The sequence below is a fragment of the Argentina silus genome, assembly GCF_951799395.1.
Source record: "Argentina silus genome assembly, chromosome: 14".
In the NCBI taxonomy this organism is placed as follows: Eukaryota; Metazoa; Chordata; class Actinopteri; order Argentiniformes; family Argentinidae; genus Argentina; species Argentina silus.
In genome coordinates this window covers 19,328,843-19,348,978 of record NC_139668.1, presented here as the reverse complement: position 1 = coordinate 19,348,978, position 20,136 = coordinate 19,328,843, and the positions used below count along the sequence as shown (strand labels likewise).

The 20,136-nt window shown below is 41.7% G+C and overlaps 2 protein-coding genes across 2 annotated transcripts in view; both read right to left on the bottom strand.

Annotated features, from left to right (window-relative positions):
* LOC310814753 (von Willebrand factor D and EGF domain-containing protein) overlaps positions 1 to 8,283 on the bottom strand; it is a gene marked incomplete at its 5' end in the record, with an annotated part of 41,440 nt that extends 33,157 nt beyond the window's left edge. The window contains 5 exons of the mRNA XM_083684253.1: positions 223 to 455; positions 714 to 779; positions 1,469 to 1,697; positions 2,706 to 2,890; positions 8,175 to 8,283. Of these exons, the coding sequence (XP_083540379.1) occupies positions 223 to 455; positions 714 to 779; positions 1,469 to 1,697; positions 2,706 to 2,890; positions 8,175 to 8,283 (822 nt within the window). The remainder of the gene's footprint in view (positions 1 to 222; positions 456 to 713; positions 780 to 1,468; positions 1,698 to 2,705; positions 2,891 to 8,174) is intronic.
* An 8,930-nt stretch (positions 8,284 to 17,213) lies between these two features.
* The window catches only part of LOC310815109 (low-density lipoprotein receptor-related protein 1B-like), a gene marked incomplete at both ends in the record, with an annotated part of 106,031 nt that continues 103,108 nt past the window's right edge, over positions 17,214 to 20,136 (bottom strand). The window contains 5 exons of the mRNA XM_083684741.1: positions 17,214 to 17,354; positions 18,379 to 18,444; positions 18,564 to 18,714; positions 19,029 to 19,119; positions 19,524 to 19,600. Coding sequence (XP_083540867.1) covers positions 17,214 to 17,354; positions 18,379 to 18,444; positions 18,564 to 18,714; positions 19,029 to 19,119; positions 19,524 to 19,600 — 526 coding nt within the window. The remainder of the gene's footprint in view (positions 17,355 to 18,378; positions 18,445 to 18,563; positions 18,715 to 19,028; positions 19,120 to 19,523; positions 19,601 to 20,136) is intronic.

The following is a 20,136-nucleotide window of genomic DNA, read 5'->3' as shown; positions in this document are numbered from 1 at the left end:
GGCCCATACAGCAATAAAGCGTGAGAGGGCCCAGCCTAATCTGGCTCAGATTTAACCCCCTTTTCCTTCCTCCGTTCCTTGACAGGATGACACACCATCCTCAGTTTTTTTTCCTTCTTCACAGGTTGAACCCGGCCAGAAAGGTCAGAAGGATTCACTAGTTAAGCCCCCGGCGAGGGTCAACCACAACATGTGTGACCTGTCTGGCAGGGTTGACCTTACCGTCTCCCCCAGTCTGAAGTGTACTCCATCCATCTCCACCAGAGAGAACATCTGCAGGGTGGAATCTTGCCTTATCTCAGCTTTTATATTGGGGGCTATGTGGCGAGCCCAAACCACCCGATACCCCACCGGCAGGCTGGAGGTCACCCCGCTGAAGGTGCATCTCAGGTGGACACTGCTGCCAATGAGCTCCGGGGTGATCACTGGCTTGGTGGATAATGCAGGAAGGCTTGCTGGGCAAAAGAAATGAGAGAAAAAATGAAAAACGCAGGAATTTAATCAATCTCAGATGTGTAGAGAATAGTTTGGAATTGGCCGTAGACCATCACACATGTAAACATCTTTAGCAAAGTGTCTGCTGCATTTAAACCATTCTTTGATTTCTTTCTTCTTTTGATCTCACAGGAATGTCGTTATGAATAAAGCATTGGCCACCCGTTCAAAGTTGAATTAATGCAATTTGGGTAGTGTTTCTTTTTTAGAATGCTTACCTGTGCACCTCCCGTTGACCTCCACCTCACCTGGTGGGCATGACCTGGGTGCAAAATCTGAAATGACTGAAAACAAGAAAGACAAGTTAGAGATTTACTTCCCTATATACTTATATGTATGTATATATGCCATGTATATATGTATGTATGTATATATGCCATTTAGCTGACGCTTTTATCCAAAGCGACTTACATTGCAGGTACTGTAGTACTGTAGGTACTGAAGTACTGTATATGCTTTTCTACTTCTTCAATCCACTGTGACTATCAATGAACAGATCTTCAATGTTACTTAAAGTCCAGGTTACTAATGCTACATTTTATGAGAACCTTCATAGTTGGAGTAGTCGTGTCTTATTCCAGCCTATTACGCTGAATGTGATCTCTGCATCACCAGTTGTCTTGTACACACCGTCACCCCCCAGCAAGTCATAAGAGTCATATACCGTATCTAAGGTCCATTGCTATCCAGAACTCATCTGTTTTTTTAAGCAGGTTGTGAGTAATCAGACTGATTTCAAGCCCAGTATAAATAGACTGTTGCTATGAACACAGCGTTTAGAACCTCATACAGGGGTGTGAGAAAAAGAAAACTGTCTTCTTGACAAATGTCAGGGGTAAGATGAGCTCCTATTCCATAAACATTAAGAAAGATCCCTCAGCACGGCCAAAGAACTAAGGACACAGAAAGACTAACTCCCGGTGGCGTGTCTCCCAGACACCGTCAAGAGAGAAGGGGGAGGAAGGGAGTTCACCTTTGGCACAGTAGCCCATGCACCCTTGGGTGGGCTGCAGGTAGTAGACAAAGAAGTCCCCACAGTTACGCACTGAGACGGGGATGCGGAACAGGCAACAGTCCTTGGTGCTCCCATGGAAGAACTGCCATGTGGCGCAGGCAGAGAGCTGGAGCACCTCCCCCGGGCGGGGCAGGGAGCTGTCCTTCAGAGACAGCCACACGGGCGCCTGAGTCCCACACCTGTTCATCTGAGGGAACCAGGACAACACCAATCAGTACCACAGCAGGGGGACCATTAGGCCTTCCACCTGCTCAGGAGCTGCCCATTATGGTGAAGTCCTATAGACACTCATTAACAGCAAAGAATGTAAAGACAGTTGTTTCAAATGTGGTTGAAGTTGTACGCACAATATATATATACACAGTAAAATCTGAGAATCTCTACTTTAACCTCATAGTAATTGTTTGATTTCAAATTCAAACTGTTGGGAGTGTAGAGCCAAAAGAAGACACAGTGCTTCACTGTCCCATTACTTACGCAGGGCACTGTAGATCAGGAATGCAATCCATGCCTTGCACTACAGTTTGGATTTGATAAGCACACGTGTATAAGCATGATTTTCATTCTCATGTGAGTTAATACTGAATAATAGCAATATGCTCTGCAGTAAATCACCTCATTACTAACCGTAACGCCCGTTGAAAGACAACTTAATTCATGGTAATCACATGCACCCCTAAGTACCTCCCTAATAACAGGGATGATCTGCTATGGCTAACTACATTTACATTTACATTCATGGCATTTAGCAGACGCCTTTATCCAAAGAGACTTACAACAAATACATTTGTTTAAGTAAGTGAATCATCTATCCAACAGTCATCATAAGACAAAGTAATCATTGCTCAGACCAGGGGCCATTGGCAGTCGTAATGCAGTCGTAATGTTTTTTGAATTTTTTTTATTTTTTTATTATTATTAACAGGAGAGAACTTGTACAGGGGGGAAGTGGTCTCAAGAGTTGGGGTTAGGGTTAGTACGGGGGGGGGGGGGGGTAGTGGGGGTGAAGAGGTCTCTAGGGTTGGGGTTAGGGTTAGTACAGGGGGGGTAGTGGGGGTGAAGAGGTCTCTAGGGTTGGGGTTAGGGTTAGTACAGGGGGAGTAGTGGGGGTGAAGAGGTCTCTAGGGTTGGGGTTAGGGTTAGTACAGGGGGGGTAGTGGGGGTGAAGAGGTCTATAGGAGGGACTACTACTTACTTCCACACAGCTGGTTGGCATCTCTGCCGGCTTGTTATTGATGCTGAAGCGGTACCATCCTGCGGACAGGGAGTGGTCACAGATCAGGTCCTGGATGGCCATATTCTGGACCTCCGTAGAGTCAAAGTCAATACTGCGGTAAGGGTTCCGTAGGGTCCGATAACCTCCCGGATAGCACTCTGGCGCTGGGGGGGGGGTGTGAGGGGGGGGGGGGGACAGGGAGGGAGGGAGGGAGGGAGGGGGGTGTCACAATGTGTCATTACCCTGGCTCTAAAATGTCAGTCAGTTCAGTATAGGTGACATTGGGGTTATTCTAACCTTCAGAGCAGAGGATATCTAAATTGGTTAAAATAACACACATTCATCCTAGACCCGTCTTCAGTACACTCTCCTCCGGAGAGGACACTAAAGCCAGTGGAGCGTGACAGCCTCTGAACATAGCTTGTAGCTGAAGGCTAAAAATGGAGGAATGGCTTTTAAGGCAGAGCTCTCAAATCCCATGTTATTTTCAGCGGCACTGCTTTTGCAAACGCTCACACACGCACACACACACACACACACACACACACACACACACACACACACACACACACACTCTCCCTAGTCTGTAAAGGGCAATTCCACAATAACAGAATGTTGCTAGGACTCGATTTTTCACTTTCAAACATATGCCAAACAAAAACCCTTGACACCAAAGATTCACAGATCATACAGCTCTATGCACAAGGACTACTCCTAATGATTCCCGGTGAAAATTAGAAGAGAAACACATTTACTTTAAGAACTGTGCAGATTCAAAGTTTGGTAAAGGAATTACCATAAAATCTCGCTGTTTTTTTTAATGAAACCACGTTTCCCCCCAAAATGTTCTTTGTTGTCTGGAACCAGTGTGGGAAGGATGCCACACACAAGACAATCTGTCTTAAGGACACCACACCATATGTGTCAGTGCTCTCTTTGATGATGAAGACACATCCCTTGCTGTCCTTTCTGTAAAAAGAAGTGTGCAACGTGTATGTCAACATTCTCATGACTATTGTTTCGTAGATGTTTTCTTAGACGCTTTTCCATATGTTGAAAAACTCTAAATAGCAAAGTTTTGTTTTTTCAGACGCCATGTTTTACCAGAAGTCAAAGCCTTTGCTTATCCCTATTCTTATGATGGAAGACAATTGAGAAATGTATTTCTTCATTTCCCAATCATTTAGACTCCCAGCTTTCATTTGACACCCAATTGGATATGCTCTGATGAATTTCATATTTTGGTGCTCATGGGTCCTTTTATACAGAACTGCCCTAAATTAAAATGGGTCAAATGACTACCACCTAAAGTCATTTGAGTCATAGCTAATTATGACAAAGGCTAAGGCATGTTCTCACTATGCCTCTATCAAGTCCTTTGCAAATCTTCGCTGGAAGACTTATATAAAACTATTTCTATCTAGATCTTGCTCTACTGTGCGTATTTGAAACCATTAAAACAATGATCATATCCAAAAATAGGGAGTATGATATTTGACCACCACACCAAATTGACTCCAAAATGTATTCAACATCCCCCTTTACTTGTAATAACCTAATGTTTTTTCAACATCAGCATGATGGGAACTCTAATGATCATCCATACAGTCTTGTTGGCCAGACCAAACACTGAAAAAGACAGTTACATTTCCATTTCCATTTATGGCATTTAGCAGACGCCTTTATCCAAAGCAACTTACAACAAATACATTTGTTTAAGTAAGTGAATCATCTATCCATCAGTCATCATAAGATAAAGTAATCAATGCTCACACCAAGGGCCATTGGCAGTCATAATGCCAGAAGGCATATATATATCATTTTTTATTATTATTTATTAACAGGAGAGAACTTGTACAGGGGGGAAGTGGGGGTGAAGAGGTCTTAGGAAGGACTGTTAAGATGTAGCCTGAAGAGATGAGTTTTCAATCTACGGCGGAATCAAGTTGAAAACAAGTTGAAATCAAGTTGAAATCAAGTGTTTAGATCTCCACTGTATGTGCATACGCCTTGTCTGGGAGCTGCATCACAGAGAGAGATAAGGTCAAAGGTTCTCTTAACAACCATGTTTTCAGGCAGAGGATAATAGGGGAGACATGGCCGGTGGCTGAACCAGTCAAATTGCCCATTTGAAGTGTTTACACTTCAGAGTAGTGGGGAGGTAGCCTCGTAAATTGTCCCTGGGGAATTCCGTCACAGACCGTCATCAGCCCAGAGGTGCAGATGATGCATTCTCCAGTGGTGTGTTTGAAGTAACTACAGCAAAGTTCTGTGTACAAGGACCCATGAGGACCAAAATGTGAAATTCATCAGAGCGAATCAAATTGGGTATCAAATGAAGAGTCTACATGTTTGGGAAATGAAGTGAGAAATACATTTCTCAACCATCTTCCATGGTAAGAACAGGGATAAGCAAAGGCTTTGGCTTCTGGTCAAACATGGAAAAGCGTCTAAAAAACAAAACTTTGCTATTTAGGGTTTTTGTCTGGCATATGTTTGAAGGTGAAAAACCGAGGTCCCAGCATCATTCTGTTACCGTGGAATTGCCCTAGAGGTTTCATTCAGCCATGTATAATTCATCTCAAATAACATTCTGCTGTCCAATCACAAAACCAACAACAAAAATCAATAACAACAATCAACTTGGATGGCCTGTGTGTCATTGGTGCTTAGGGTGTTTAGGATGAGCTATGTCTCACACAAGTTTACCTCCACCGATGTGCTGTTATGCTATAGGTCTAGGCCTGGGACACAAAGAACAGCACGCAACTTGACCAATGCTCCAAGAAACGCACCACGCAACTTTACCCCCAAGAGCACAAGAGTTTATCAGATTAAATCATATTAAAGCATGCTCTGAGGAAATAGTGCACTACTGTTTGTGTGGTAAGAGTAATTCGCTCAGGGACACACAGCTAACCCACTCAAGACTGCAGTAATAGCCACTGTGTGTATTATCTGTGCTATGTAGGAATGCTTTGTTGTGTCCTGGTGAGATGGTTATCAGGGTCTAGGCCACTCAGGAGAGCTCTTTAATTGCTCTTTGACAACAAACGGGATGGCATTGCTGCAGTGAAAGCTTGGGGATGTAAGCACAGATGTATCCTTTGTAGCATCCTCTGCCCAATGGGCAAATAAGGTGCTGAATGCAAATGGGCGAAGACAAACACTAAGTAACTGTCCTCCTTTCATCACTGGGTTACTACTGCGGAAAGGTGAACTCCCATTGTGTAAGATTCCATTCATGGTTTTGATGGGCGTGTCAACATTCAGTTCTTTGTGGAAAAAAAAGAGTTCCTTTAAACCTAATGGTCAAACTAAAGTCTTCATAGTCACTAGTGGTGAGTGACGGGCATACAGGAAGTTTAAACAACGTCAGCTAGTGCCAAGTGCTCCAGCTGGTGCACTGCTTTCCTACAACACGTATGAGCCCCATTACCGTAGGGGGTCAGGAAGTGACAATATTATTAAAGGGATAATTCACAAAGCATTTTCTCTTCACTTGGCTCTACACTCCAGACGTTTGGATATCAAATCAAACAATTACTGTCAGGTTAAAGTAGAGATTCCCAGCTTGTATTTGATGGTATTTGTGTACATATAGGTTTCACCGTTCAGAATGTACAGGACTTTTTAATGCATAGTCCCCTTATTTCAGGGTACCAAAAGTGATGGGACAATTGGTTTGACAGGTGTTTCTGGTTCGTCAGGTGTGTTCCGTCACATCATTTGTGCTGTCATCAGAGAGCTCTCAATGGCTTGGTTACGATATTCACTGAGATCAAATCAATAAACGAAAAGGTTTAGTAAAAAAATTGGTTTGGGTGTGATTACAACTATTTTCATTTCACCCATACTAGCCAATGACAATGCCGGTGATGTAGTAGCTAGGTTCACCAGGTAGTTAACTGAAGCTCACGATTGCACTGGTAATGTTACCGGGACTGCTTGGCGACGTTTTCAGACGATGGATAGCTGCTAGCTAGCTACCAAACTCAGAGAAAGAAAGAGAATACCCAAGAATGGATAGCTGCTAGCTAGCTACCAAACTCAGAGAAAGAAAGAGAATACCCAAGAATGGATAGCCATGTCCCATCCTTGTTCCCACCATTGTTTTACAGTTTGTGTTTCCATGTAGAGATGGTCCAGCCCCTCAGCTTACAGGTGACATGTCAGAAGGTCATTACATTATGCATGCTGTCCAAACATCGAGCCAGGCTGCCTGGGTCGATCGCTGATGCTCTGCGACATTCATGCAATTTGTGTTTGTCAAAAGAATCCATAATGTTTATTCTTCTTTATGTCCATAAAGTCAGCCACTGTCATATTTATGAGTAAGCCTAGTTCTTACATTTTTTTTTTTGCTTTTCTAATGGGATTGCTTCACAAGATAGAATCACACTTCTGTAATTTTGTAATTTAACAGCAGATCACCTTCCGGCGTAAAAACCCTGGAGATTAATGACCAGAAATGATGTTTTAAGTGAGAAGTTATGGCTTGTCAAAAGCCGCAAAAGACAGGAAATTCAAAATGATCACCACCACCCATAACTCCACCTATGCACTAACAAGGTTTTCCAGCACAAAGCTTTGATATCTGCTGTAGTGCTGGAAGTTGTTCTACTGCACTTCAAACAACATGTTCCCCACTGGGCAGGTTGCTGAGGATTCAGGGTCATTCTCTTACCGTGGAATTGCCCAAAGGCAAAACCAGTCAACATATCAAACAGGGGCCTAGTTTGTAATATAAGTATATAGGTCTAAGCAAGGGGCCACAATTATTAATCAACAGCCTTCCTGGAGTTATTTTGAAACTTAAGCAATACAGTCAATTTTGGAGCCCACATTGTGCCAAGATGTAGCTAAGTAAGACAAAGATCAATCAGTGAGTCTGCATTTCCATCAAAGAACTATTGATTTTTACATTATATAGTAATTGTCATCACACTTTCAGAGGGTGAGCCCAATGTAGTCCTACGGACAGATAGAGACGCCTCTATTGCCATGTATTGAAATACAAATTGCCCCACCAGGACACACTTCTTTCACTGACGTTGTGCGGTTCGTTGTGTGGTTGCCCCCTTTTGCGGCATCAAGCTAAACATAAATAAACACACTTTTGAACTGCTCGAGGGGTACAAGGCGAGATAACTTTAGGTTCCACTTGGGATTTGGTCAGTTTTAGCTCTCTAACTCCCTTTACTTGCTATTAAATTACATTGCAAGAGAAATTGGGCAAACATGATGCCCGTCAAAGGGGACAACCACCCGACGAAGCATCAATGAATGAAGGATTTTATTACTAACTGCCTTGGCGAGGTAATTTTTAGTCGGAGACTTTGCCTTGTACTATCTGTCAACAGGACTGCAGAGGAGGATGCTATCCGGCAATGTAAAGCCTGCTGTTTATAGCGTATTGTATTATTTTCTCTCATGTATTTCACTTACCTGACTGGACGATCCTTCTCAACTGCATCAAACATAGAATTACAATGCGTAAATATCCCGTGAACGATACATGAAACGATGGATAAGACGGGTAAAATGCGCAGTCCATTATGGCAATAACGATTTCACCAAAGTAAAATATTAGTAAACTTTTAACAGTCGTTGCGTCCCATTTCAGAGTCCTTGGGAGCAGGCTACAAGTGTTTGAATGGCACAAATGTGTTAACCTGTAGTTGGGAGAATTTCCTTAAATTGTATAGAACAGTTAATTTCGTTAGAAGGTTTAGCGGGAGCCCCCCTTTCAGCCAACTTTCCCATCAAGACACAACAAGTCTCTCAAGGACGGAACCGCCTACTCCACTAACCCTGGGGTGTAGGTGGACCCTACTGGGGGAATCAAGGACTTTAACAAACTGCACTTTGCCAAACAAATAAATGAAAACATTGAATATACTCTATATAAATGAAGTCACAACGCAGGTCTCATTAACTAATCTCTGGACAAACCAAGGAGAAGGAGACATTGATAAAAAGCATCACAAATCATCATGTGATTATTCATAAATACTGATTGTATGTGATGTGTACTATAATACGATTGCCTACGTGTGTGGAGATGGAGGTTCAGTGAATCGTACACCTGTGATGAGTAACCTTGCCTGCGACCTGGAAAGGTGTGTTAACCTGCTGAGCTAATGCAGGCTGTGATCACATCTGAATTCAGCATACATACTGTAATATCCCTCAGTGGCTGTTTCGCCTTGGCAATGGTTGTGAATATCATTCTCCATCATCAGCAGGTTGTTGCACACATTATTCTGCGTCCGTCTGACCTAGGCACGCGCTCCAGCCAAGTTCACTGATCTCGTCCTGGCAAATGCACGCACCGACTAGCCAAAAAGGCTCTAATCTGAAATCTTATGAAATTTACTGTCTGAAATGTGAACTGAGTCGAGCCCTTTGGCGCCTGGAGGAACAGCCAGGGCCTTCCATTGTTGATGCAGTGGCACAGAAGCCTCTTTTTTACACAGAATGTGCTGCTTTGTGCCAATGCCTCCTGTTATGCTTGGCTTGCCCCATTTTTACATTTACATTTATGGCATTTAACAGACGCCTTTATCCAAAGCGACTTACAACAAATACATTTGTTTAAGTAAGTGAGTCATCCTCTGTGGCTCAGTTGGTAGAGCGTGGTGCTAACAACGCTTAGGTTGTGGGTTTGATTCCCGCTGAGACCATATATACTGAAATGTATGCACTCACTGCAATGTACAGTACCAGTCAAAAGTTTGGGCACACCTTCTCATTCAATGGTTTTTCTTTATTTTTGTGTTATTTTCTACATTGTAGATTAATATTGAAGACATCAAAACTATGAAGGAACACATATGGAATTATGTAGTAAACAAAAAAGTGTTAAACAAACCAGAATATGTTTTATATTTTAGATTCTTCAAAGTAGCCACCTTTTGCTTTGATGACAGCTTTGCACACTCTTGGCAAGTTTGTGCCCAAACTTTTGACTGGTACTGTAAGTCACTTTGGATAAAAGCGTCAGCTAAATGGCATATATTATTTACATTTATTATATTGAATCATCTATCCATCAGTCATCATAAGAAAAAGTAATCTACGGTAGGACCAGGGGCTATTGGCAGTCACAATGCTAGAAGAAGGAAGAATTAATACTCTTTTTTTAAAATTTTTTATTTATTTTTTACAGGAGAGAAACTTGCACAGGGGGGTAGTGGGGATGAAGAGGTCTTTAGGATGGACAGTTAAGATGTAGCCTGAAGAGATGGGTCTTCAATCCACGGCGGAAGATAGATAGTGACTCTGTGACCCCCACCCTGGGAGTTGAGATGGGGCTTTTGTGAATGTCATGGGGCTGCAGTTATGACTCTCCCAAATGACCTCAGTCGGATGTTTTCAATGAAGGATTTACGACGTGCTGCAGGTGCTGCCTTCTGACTTTCCCTACTCTGTCTGTTCTTACTTGGATATGAATTTGGAGAGGACCCAGTGGCGTCCCGTCGATCGGCACCAGCTCCTCGATCAGCCCCAGCAGTGTTAAGGGATTGGCTGACGTGCCCTCGGCCGAGAGACACGACTCTCGCTTCCCCTTCCAAGTGAAGCAAGGATTTCTTCCCCCGAGCAAATGTCTTAGTCACAACCACAGCCTCAAACAACTAAGGGCAATGCCTGGTGCTGAGAGAGGAACAGCGGCTGAGATTTCAGAGTAATGTCGGGATACGATAGTCTACTATGGGTCAGGGCTTGTGTACTGTATGTGAACAGGTCACTACATCACAGTTGAACAACCATAATAATATAGGCCATTTAGCTGACACCCTCATCCAAAGCGACTTACGTTGCAGTGAGCGCGTACATTTTTCAGTATATCTGGTCCCAGCGGGAATCAAACCCACAACCTAAGCGTTGTTAGCACCACGCTCCACCAACTGAGCCACAGGATGGAAAATTAACTGTCCAGATGGCGTCTTTACTGGAATTAGTCAGCTTTACTGCTGCTGTTGTGGACTTCATAAGAGTGAATACATAAGAGTGAATACATAAGAGTGAATTCATAAGAGTGAATACATAAGAGTGAATTCATAAGAGTGAATACATAAGAGTGAATTCATAAGAGTGAATACAAATAGGTTTTACATTAATACATTAAAGGTTTTGTTTTGGGGGGAGGAACTAATATGACCCATTGCACAGTAAAGGCTACCCAGAATGACATTTACTCTCAGATACTGTTATACTTATTCACTATCATCATCCCATGGGAAAGGAAGAGGGTATGTAATTTACTGCAAGCCATGTCATGTAATAGCCATGTGATGACTTTGTGGAGTAGCCAGTAGTAGTAATTTTATCCACCTTTGTAATTAAAATAAAAAACATACTGTTGGGAGATCAAAAACATGAAACTGCATGATTGTAGGCTTTGTATTATGACTGAGGAGAATACCTGTAAATGTCAGGTGTTGGTGAACAAAGACGTGCCTAAATTAAAGGCATTGCAATGCACAGGTGTTGACTTTTGTGAATGTTCAGTAACAACTAGAAACCACAGATTCTTCAGACTATCCTTGAGAGCATCCTTGAGTTTAAAAAGAAAATATCTAATGATGTAATTTACTCACGTAAGTATTTCAGCTGTACCACAACACTTTGAATCAATAGGAGGATGTTTGTGCATGTTAAATGCCTTTTGTATAGACGTGTCTTTAAAATGTCCACAACCCAGTTTGTGATTTTATTCAACTGTTGCTCGTCACTAAACTTGTCATCCGATTAATTGTAACAACCTCAAATCACATTGGAGCACTTTAACAAAACTGTACAAGCAAGGAGATATGTTCTTAAAAAGGCTAATTGGGGACAGACCCACTTGGTGGGAATTGCTGTATCATCATACCTTAACCTCCGCGGTGCCTTTGAAAACGTCCTTCTTCTAGATTGTCGTGGCCCATGGTCGTTAAACCAATTTAACAGGGGAGAAAACACAATTTGAAGCCTTTGATGTCAACTCCCCGAGAACGACAGAGGAAAAGCTCCCAGACTTTCAACAATTCCAGATGTCACACATGCTTTTACTGTGGGAAAAAAAAACACACAGAGAACAATGTCAACAACAGAATTCTGTTTAAATATGTTTAAATGTAATGACAATGGATTGTTCTGTGTCATTTAAAGAACAGTGTCAGTCTATTCTGATGGATGTAGGCTGTAGGCTGTTTCAGTTAAGGCCCAGGATGAACATGGAGGTAAGGGCTTTTCACAAGGCTGTTGACAGAGCTCCACACAGAAGCACAAAGACGACATAGTAGACTATGTCCTGGGGTGGTCCAGTTGTCTAACACCATAGCCTACAGTGCACACGGATGTCGGCATAGGTTCGAATCCAGCCCATGCCCTGCTGACATACCCTCTACTCTACTGTTTATATCCTATAAAGAAAAACAATATATAAGAGTGGGACATGTGAATTATGTCTTGCGTGGTGGTTAGGCAGTATTAGTCATTAAGTTCGAGTGGTTAAGGTTAGGATACGTTTTAAGGGGTCACACAATATGAGGTGAGGGAGATGTTGGCCATGTTTTTTTTTAATCAAATCACATTATTTTACATTAAACAGTTCGTGTCATTTAAAATAAAACAGTTTGTATCATTTCGTATGACAAAATGCATGGTTGTCAGACAACACGGGCCACTGTTCTTCAAGTACACATTCTCCGGAGCTCATATCATTTCAAATTATTTTAGTCTGACAGGCTCTGACACAGTCATGCCCTGGGAGTCCTTTGAGTAGCGAGGACAGACAAATCACAGCGAGGTAGTCAAAACAACCAATCCACTGCAGTGTGCAGGTGTGCTCGGAGATAAGGAACTGAATTAAACTCTGAACTGAAGTACAGGGTAGCTGTGAAACCCATATGAAAGGAACCTGCCTCGATCAAACAATCATTGTGCTTGTACAGCCTGGTTCTCCATAGCAAACGTACCCACATTTACATACAGTGCCTTCGGAAAGTATTCAGACCCCTCACATTTTCCACATTTTGTTGTGTTATAGACTCAATTTAAAATGGATTAAATTAAAAGAATTTGTCATCAATCCACACACAATACCCCAGAATGACAAAGTGAAAACAGGTTTTTAGAACTGTCAGTAAATTTATTAAAATTGAAAAACATAAATACCTCATGTACATAAGTATTCAGTACACTGTACACTGTTTGTGAAATACAGAATGTGTGACTGGGGTAACAGTAAAACTGCATCTATGATACTGTAATGTCCACTGTTCGATCTCAATGGTAACATCCTCCACTGTCTCATGGTCTATGGATTTGTCCCTGAAAGTCAATGACATCAAAAAGAACTATTCTTTCCTCCAATAATTTAAAGATTGAACTTAAAGACCATGATTAGTTCAACAGAGACTGACAGAGGGCATGGCCTTTTCAGGATGTCTACTTTTGGAAAGCTTAGCATATTACAATGAAAGTGATAGACAAGAAAATTACTAAAACAGTTTGCAAATACAGCTGTGAACAGCAATGAAGTGGGGCTCAAGCCATGTATGCATCAACAACAAGGTTATCAAATTGCATCAAGGTCAAAAGGCGCAAGAACAATAATCTAAGAAACATTGACATGTTTTGGTAAAGGTAACGGGTAAGGAAGGAGTAAACTGACACCCGTCATCAAAGGTTAGGGCAATTTCAATGACAAGTGTCAGGTGAATTGAACAAAGTGACCAATGTCAACAGGCAACTCATGGTATTTGCCTCCCTCTTCTTGACACTTGGTGATATGACCTGAATCCCACCAGTCCCATTGAAAAAGAAAATCTTCAGGGTAATGTCTTTGATTCCCATATCAAGTTGCATGTGAATTGAACCAGAGATCATTTTACACATCATTTTAGTCTGTCAACTCTTCATTCAGTACAACAGAATGGTAGTTATATGGGACATCTAAGGGTCGAGGTGAATCTGAATGTTCCTTTGTTTCAGAAGGGGCTCCTCTCAATGTGGTTCTGGATGCCCTGTTGTGGTTGGGGGAAGGTGAGCTAAATCAACCACATTCCTTAGTTCCTGATCTCCCACACAAGGAAGGAAGAGTATTTGTGTTGTGTGTATGTAGGGGAGGGGAAGTGAAGATCTTCATCGGGGTATATCCTCTACATAGCCCTTTGGGCTTGAACCCCTAATAATAAGTTTAAATTCCTACAAGTACAATAGAATTTCAGCACTTCAAGCTTAAACCAATAATGAAGACGACATCAAATAACACCATCAAATAGTAGTATTGCATTTCAAAGGGCAAGAAAACCCCATTTATTTAATATCGATGTACTGTACATTCAGTATAAAAGTACTACATTGAATATCTTTTCAGAAAATACAAGCTGAACTAGACATACTGTACAAATCAACCAGCATATAAAATTATAAAACTTGTTTTCTATCTTTCATCTGAGAAGGTAAATATATGAATGTATGACACAATGGCATGTTTTTGTACTTTCAGAAAATATCCTTGCAGCAGTGCAGCTACAGTATAGACCTATTGATTTCCTCACACATCAATTCGCAATCAGCTGGTGACAATAAGTGAGCTCAGCAATTCTAATTCATTTTAAGGGAACTGCTGAATGCAAGGTTGCTGCTATGGGGAAAACATGGCAAAAGTCTAAGCTAAACGCTATGAAAGTCCAAACTGCAGAATGTAAACAAAACTGGAGGCACTCATCATTTTCGGAGAGAGGCATCAGCTTTATGACTGCTAGCAAAAGAGAGTCAGTGCAGTAGCTAATTAACGGAAAATCCAGTACATTACTCAATTTACCTTACTAATACCTCATTGCCAATTTGCTTTTCAAAACCAAGTGTGAGACACCGCTGACACATTAGGTCGCAGGCAGAATGTTATGCACAGGGACAGGACGCCCATCGGTCGGAGAGTTTCAAAGGACGTGCCCTACAGGCGCATAGGTCTGCATAGGTTGGTTTGGGCAGAGTTTTTATGTCCTACATAACTTACGGTGTCCATTTTAGGACATCCTCAGCTCTCAGCTGATAGAGTCGGTTGTCATATCAAAAGGATGTAGTCCTCAGATCAAACTACTATACTTCCTCGTTTAAGGGAGTATGGCAGTTTGGTCTCATAACTACATCCTTTTGATCTGACAACTGACTCTGTCGGCTGAGAGCTGAGGATGTTCTAAAATGGACACTGTACTAATTATTGATGTTGTCTAACAGATCAGAAATGGCCAAATCCTGACAGACAAAACTGTTAGTATTGACTCCATCAGTCAATACATGCAAATTTAACCAGACCGTGGCTGCCTGCCCAAGATTAAATGCCTCTATAAAGGAATATCGAAGGACATTCATGCTTAGTTCCTCTAAAATCGAGTAAACACAACACTAGGCAGATGTTGTGTTGGCTGTGTTGTCTAAGCTATGCGTTCATCATGCACAATTTATATGTGCATTTTAGAGTGTTTCGGGCTATACACTGGTGAAGTGATTGCATTACAATCAAAGAATATAATGACAAGGAGCATATCTGGAGACAAACATAGCAAGCTTGTACAGAAAGCTCCTTAAGAGACTGTAAATATAGCTATTTAAGCTAGATTGTTGAGTGTAATAATATATTTTTATTTAATATTCAAGACATGTGTACTAGTACAAGTAATGTGACTAACGTGACCAGTTACTAATATAACTTAAAACCGATTTTTGAAAATAAATCTTCTAGCCTGCACAGTTTTACACACTGTCTCCGTTTCTGGGATGATGGGGAAAGTGAAATAGTGAAGAATATTCAATTATATTATGGTGGGAGTACATTTAGCAGCCAAATATTCCTGGTGCAACCATATACAGTATACTGGTTAATGTATGCACCCACTGCAATGTAAGTCGCTTTGGATAAAAGCTAAATGTCATATATTATATTATTTATATTAAATATTACAATTTTAATGTCAGTTTTGCAGCACTGACAGTTTGTTTGGGTGTCTCCAGTGACGTTTTACCAGCATATTGGTTTACCAGTTCTGGGCCGCCCAAATTTCCCATAGGCCCACCCATTAACTATGCTAGTGCTGCAAGCTTAGTAAGCACTGGCCAAAACCAATCAAATGTGTTTAATTTTGAGTGCATTAATATGCTTTCAGTTTCGCGACGTAGACATTGCTTTGTTGAGGACATGAATCTACACATTTATTATCACAGTGCAATAATAATTATGTTTTGTGTTATGTGCAACCGATTGAATTGAGGCCTTAATCAAGATGTCGGTGAAGATAAAGAAGGACGGGCACTAATGACTGTCAGTGATCATGTTTTCTTTCGTACAAATTAATCAAAAGTGACAAAAGCATCTGGAGGTCAATGTGATACATGAAAACAACAACAGATACGTAGATGTTTACCTTAGTTGAGCAACATTTTGCAGAAGCATCTGCAAATACAGAATTACATGTATTAATACTATATTGCTAAATGTCATAGGCAACTCAGGCATATCATTTATGCCTTGGTGATATAGTACAATTATCATTATTATTATTATTATTATTTTGACAGTAAAGAAAACAACACCAGTTGTAATTCATAATTCACAATGTCCGTGTGTTTATGGTAATCTGTAAAGAAGCAGCTTTTTATGTTATACATACAGATGAACAAACAAAAAAATAAAGAAAAAAATAATAGATAGAGGTATAGGAATTGTGATGCTTCTGAGAGAACATTAGACATGATGCTTGCAGTAGTTCAGGCAGGACACTTTGTCTGACCGACAAGTCGGACAGCTGATTTCACACGTATGCAAAACATCCATCACATGTTCACGGACGAGGCTTCAAGCAGCCGAGTTATGCGACGCTCCACCGTGGTTAAACAGTGTGATGCCACTGAGGACGTCACTGGCTATGAGAGTAATACTTGTTGGTCGTCCCACCCACCCACCTACCCCGGTCGCTCTGTATTTACCCTAACTACCCCGGTCGCTCTGTATTTACCCTACCTACCCCGGTCGCTCTGTATTTACCCTACCTACCCCGGTCGCTCTGTATTTACCCTACCTACCCCGGTCGCTCTGTATTTACCCTACCTACCCCGGTCACTCTGTATTTACCCTACCTACCCCGGTCGCTCTGTATTTACCCTACCTACCCCGGTCGCTCTGTATTTACCCTACCTACCCCGGTCACTCTGTATTTACCCTACCTACCCCGGTCGCTCTGTATTTACCCTACCTACGGGGGGTTTGATAAGTCATGGGCTCCCTGCCTTATGTTATTTTGTATTTGATGTTGTTAAACTTCAGGCAGGGAGCTATACAGAGCGGAGCCATCCAATTACGCCAAACTTAAACGTATTACCATTTTCATAAAAAAAAAAAAAGATTAAACCCACGTAAGTGTCCTGACTGAACTGAAATCCTGCCATTGGACATAAAAATGTCATATAAAAAGACGTAAATTGTGTAAAAGCAGGCTATGCAACAGTTTCACGAATAGTTGCCTCCAGTTTCTTTGGGAGTAGCTCTCTTCTCTCATCAATGTTGATGATTGGCTGCCGACAGTTCTGTCCATCAAGGTACACCTTCGCATATATGGGGTTGGAGTAGTTCACGGCCTAGGTGAAACAAAACACAATAACCACATTAGAGGATAAGTGCACCAATTCTCCTGTCAGGAACAAAGAAGCGAATGCCTATTGTATAAACTTCCAAAGCCCACTGAGCATGCCAAACATTTCAAGGACAGCGACATCCCACCAGGAGGCTGCATACAATCTTTGGTCATGTGGAACACCAGCAGCATGCAGTTTCTAGAGGTTTAGCTGTCATGAAAACAACAGAAGGGCTGGATAGCATACATAGCAATGCCACTAACCCTGATTGTCTCGGATTTGTGTCAGCATGAAGTATGAGATAAGGACCAATGTACAACCCCAGATAAATCCTTACTGAACTGTATTAAGAAACACATCAGAAGACGTATGGCTACAGGAATCAGTAACACCGGCAAGAATCAGTCACACCGGCATTACAGTACAATAATTACAAGTACAATAATGTGACCTGTATACTGTATTTCCCTTGCAGATAGCTACTATGTTAATTTAATGTACAGTATGTCATTGAAAAGACACAAAAGACTCATCATTTTAAAATGATAACGATTTAGATGTGCTGATTTAAAAAGAAAAAAAGAAAAAAGAAAAACATTATGCTGCTCCAGCTGCATTTGTGGAGAACGTATTCAGCACATTTTGTTTATCTTAGAGCCACTATTGTCCCCCGGGGGTACGTGGATGGATCTGGGCGTTACGCAAAATAAATCTGTGATTTACCTTCCCAGACAGTCCTGTTGAATAGCCGACTGCTCAGTCTCAGTACCAAAAATAAATGCATGCACCCTATCCAACAGAATAATATTATCACAATGTCTAATATGTAAGGGATAATGTTAATAGAATATCAATTAGGCTACAAAATAACCGACAGGGGGTACATGACTGTTAAAAGTTTGGGATCCACCGTCATAGAGGAAGTGCACCATAGACACAAGAGGAGCAGTGCAGAAATACACATCTCCCAACAAATACACAAATACACACATCTCCCAAGCAAAGGATAGTTCAAGTGGGAGTGTACCTGTCCAGGAATGACCTCCTTCGGAACAGCGTGAAGATGGAGATTACTGGACCTCACACACCAACCCTACAACACAGAGTGACAACACCTGTTACCCGCCAGAAACGTCTACCTGTACCTCCACATCTCGTGCTTCGGTACCATCACTCTTTTGAAAGACAGTCAGAGTTTTTTTTCCCCCAAACCTTCTGTGGGTCCAGTGTAAAATGTGGATGGAGATGGTTCCCAGCAGCAGCATGATTGTCATGGTCTACCTCATACATGTTGTATGAGGGGTTGCCAATCTCAACATTTATCCCCCCATTTGTAATAGGTTGTCGCTGGACTCTTTTCGCCCTGTGAATGATAAAATAGGGGAGTTGAGAGAAAATGTTCAGGTAACACTTTCTTTGAAGTGTCCAAATGTGGCCAGATAAATACACATGCTGCACAGCCTACTGCTACTGATGAAACATGGGTATGTTTTTCATGTAAGGCACATGAAATACAATCATGTTTTCTATATTATATTACACATGCCATTTATGATCATTTGTAAATAGTCATGACCACTGACTATGACTGGCGTACAAAATGCATTATTAAATATGAATATTATGAAATAATGTAATAAGTCACTCTGCGTACTTTCAATTACCAGAAAAACATACCTTTGCTTCCTCTTGCACACAACAACGCCCATCACCATGGTAGAGATTAGAATCACCAGGACAATTACTGGCACAATGATGGCCATACTTCCTGCAATACAAAGGTCAAATAAAACAACTAGGCCAAAAATAATATCATAGACTTACATTACAGAAGAAAAGGAAAAGCCACAGGGGTAAAAACTTTACAACAAAGTTTCTGTTCTGCCTGATAAAGACCTATGACTCTCCTACAGACAGTCCAAGGGGAAAGGCCCAGTCTGCACAGTTAGGCCCGGAGAGAATACAACAGTGAAATGTCAGCTCAGCTCCAGAGTGCACAGTAACTCACAGATAAAATCACCTCACTGGGAATGGCTCAAGTAGTATCCAAAGGTCTCCAAAAAACACAATAGTACTTTGAGAACAATCTGTGACTTTGATTTTGTGTGTGTGCGTATGTGTGCGTCTGCGTGTGTTGTTGTTGTGATGGCATATTTACTAGCCTCTACTCACCCCCGCTGATGCTGCCTGGCTGACTGGTTTTGGGAGCTGGCCTCTCACACTGCATGCCCGACCAATTATTTGGACATCTAGAGGAGACATAATGAATAGCTGTCTGCTGCTCTCCATATGTAGCCTTCTAGATTCATGGCTTTAGTGCCCCATGTTCAGGAACGCAATGATGCTCACAGCTGTTTATTATTTATTTATTATTTCCCCTGACCAGACGATATGACATGACGTTACAGAATGAGTAATCTGACAACAGCAGCTGTATAACGAAACAGTTGTATTCGCTGAAACTAACTGACTGTAACCGGTATGTAAATCAAGGTTTCATCAACACAGACTGCAAGTGGGGAACATGAATCACTGGCCTGAAGTGAGTGACAGTCTGTATTGGACCTACAATCAGTAGCTGCACAGACACACACACAAGCACGCACGCACGCACGCACGCACGCACACACACACACACACACACACACACACACACACACACACACACACACACACACACACACACACACACACACACACACACACACACACACACACACACACACACACACACACATATTTTTGTTGCTGAGGGGAGGATGAAGGACATTTGTGAAGTATGTTG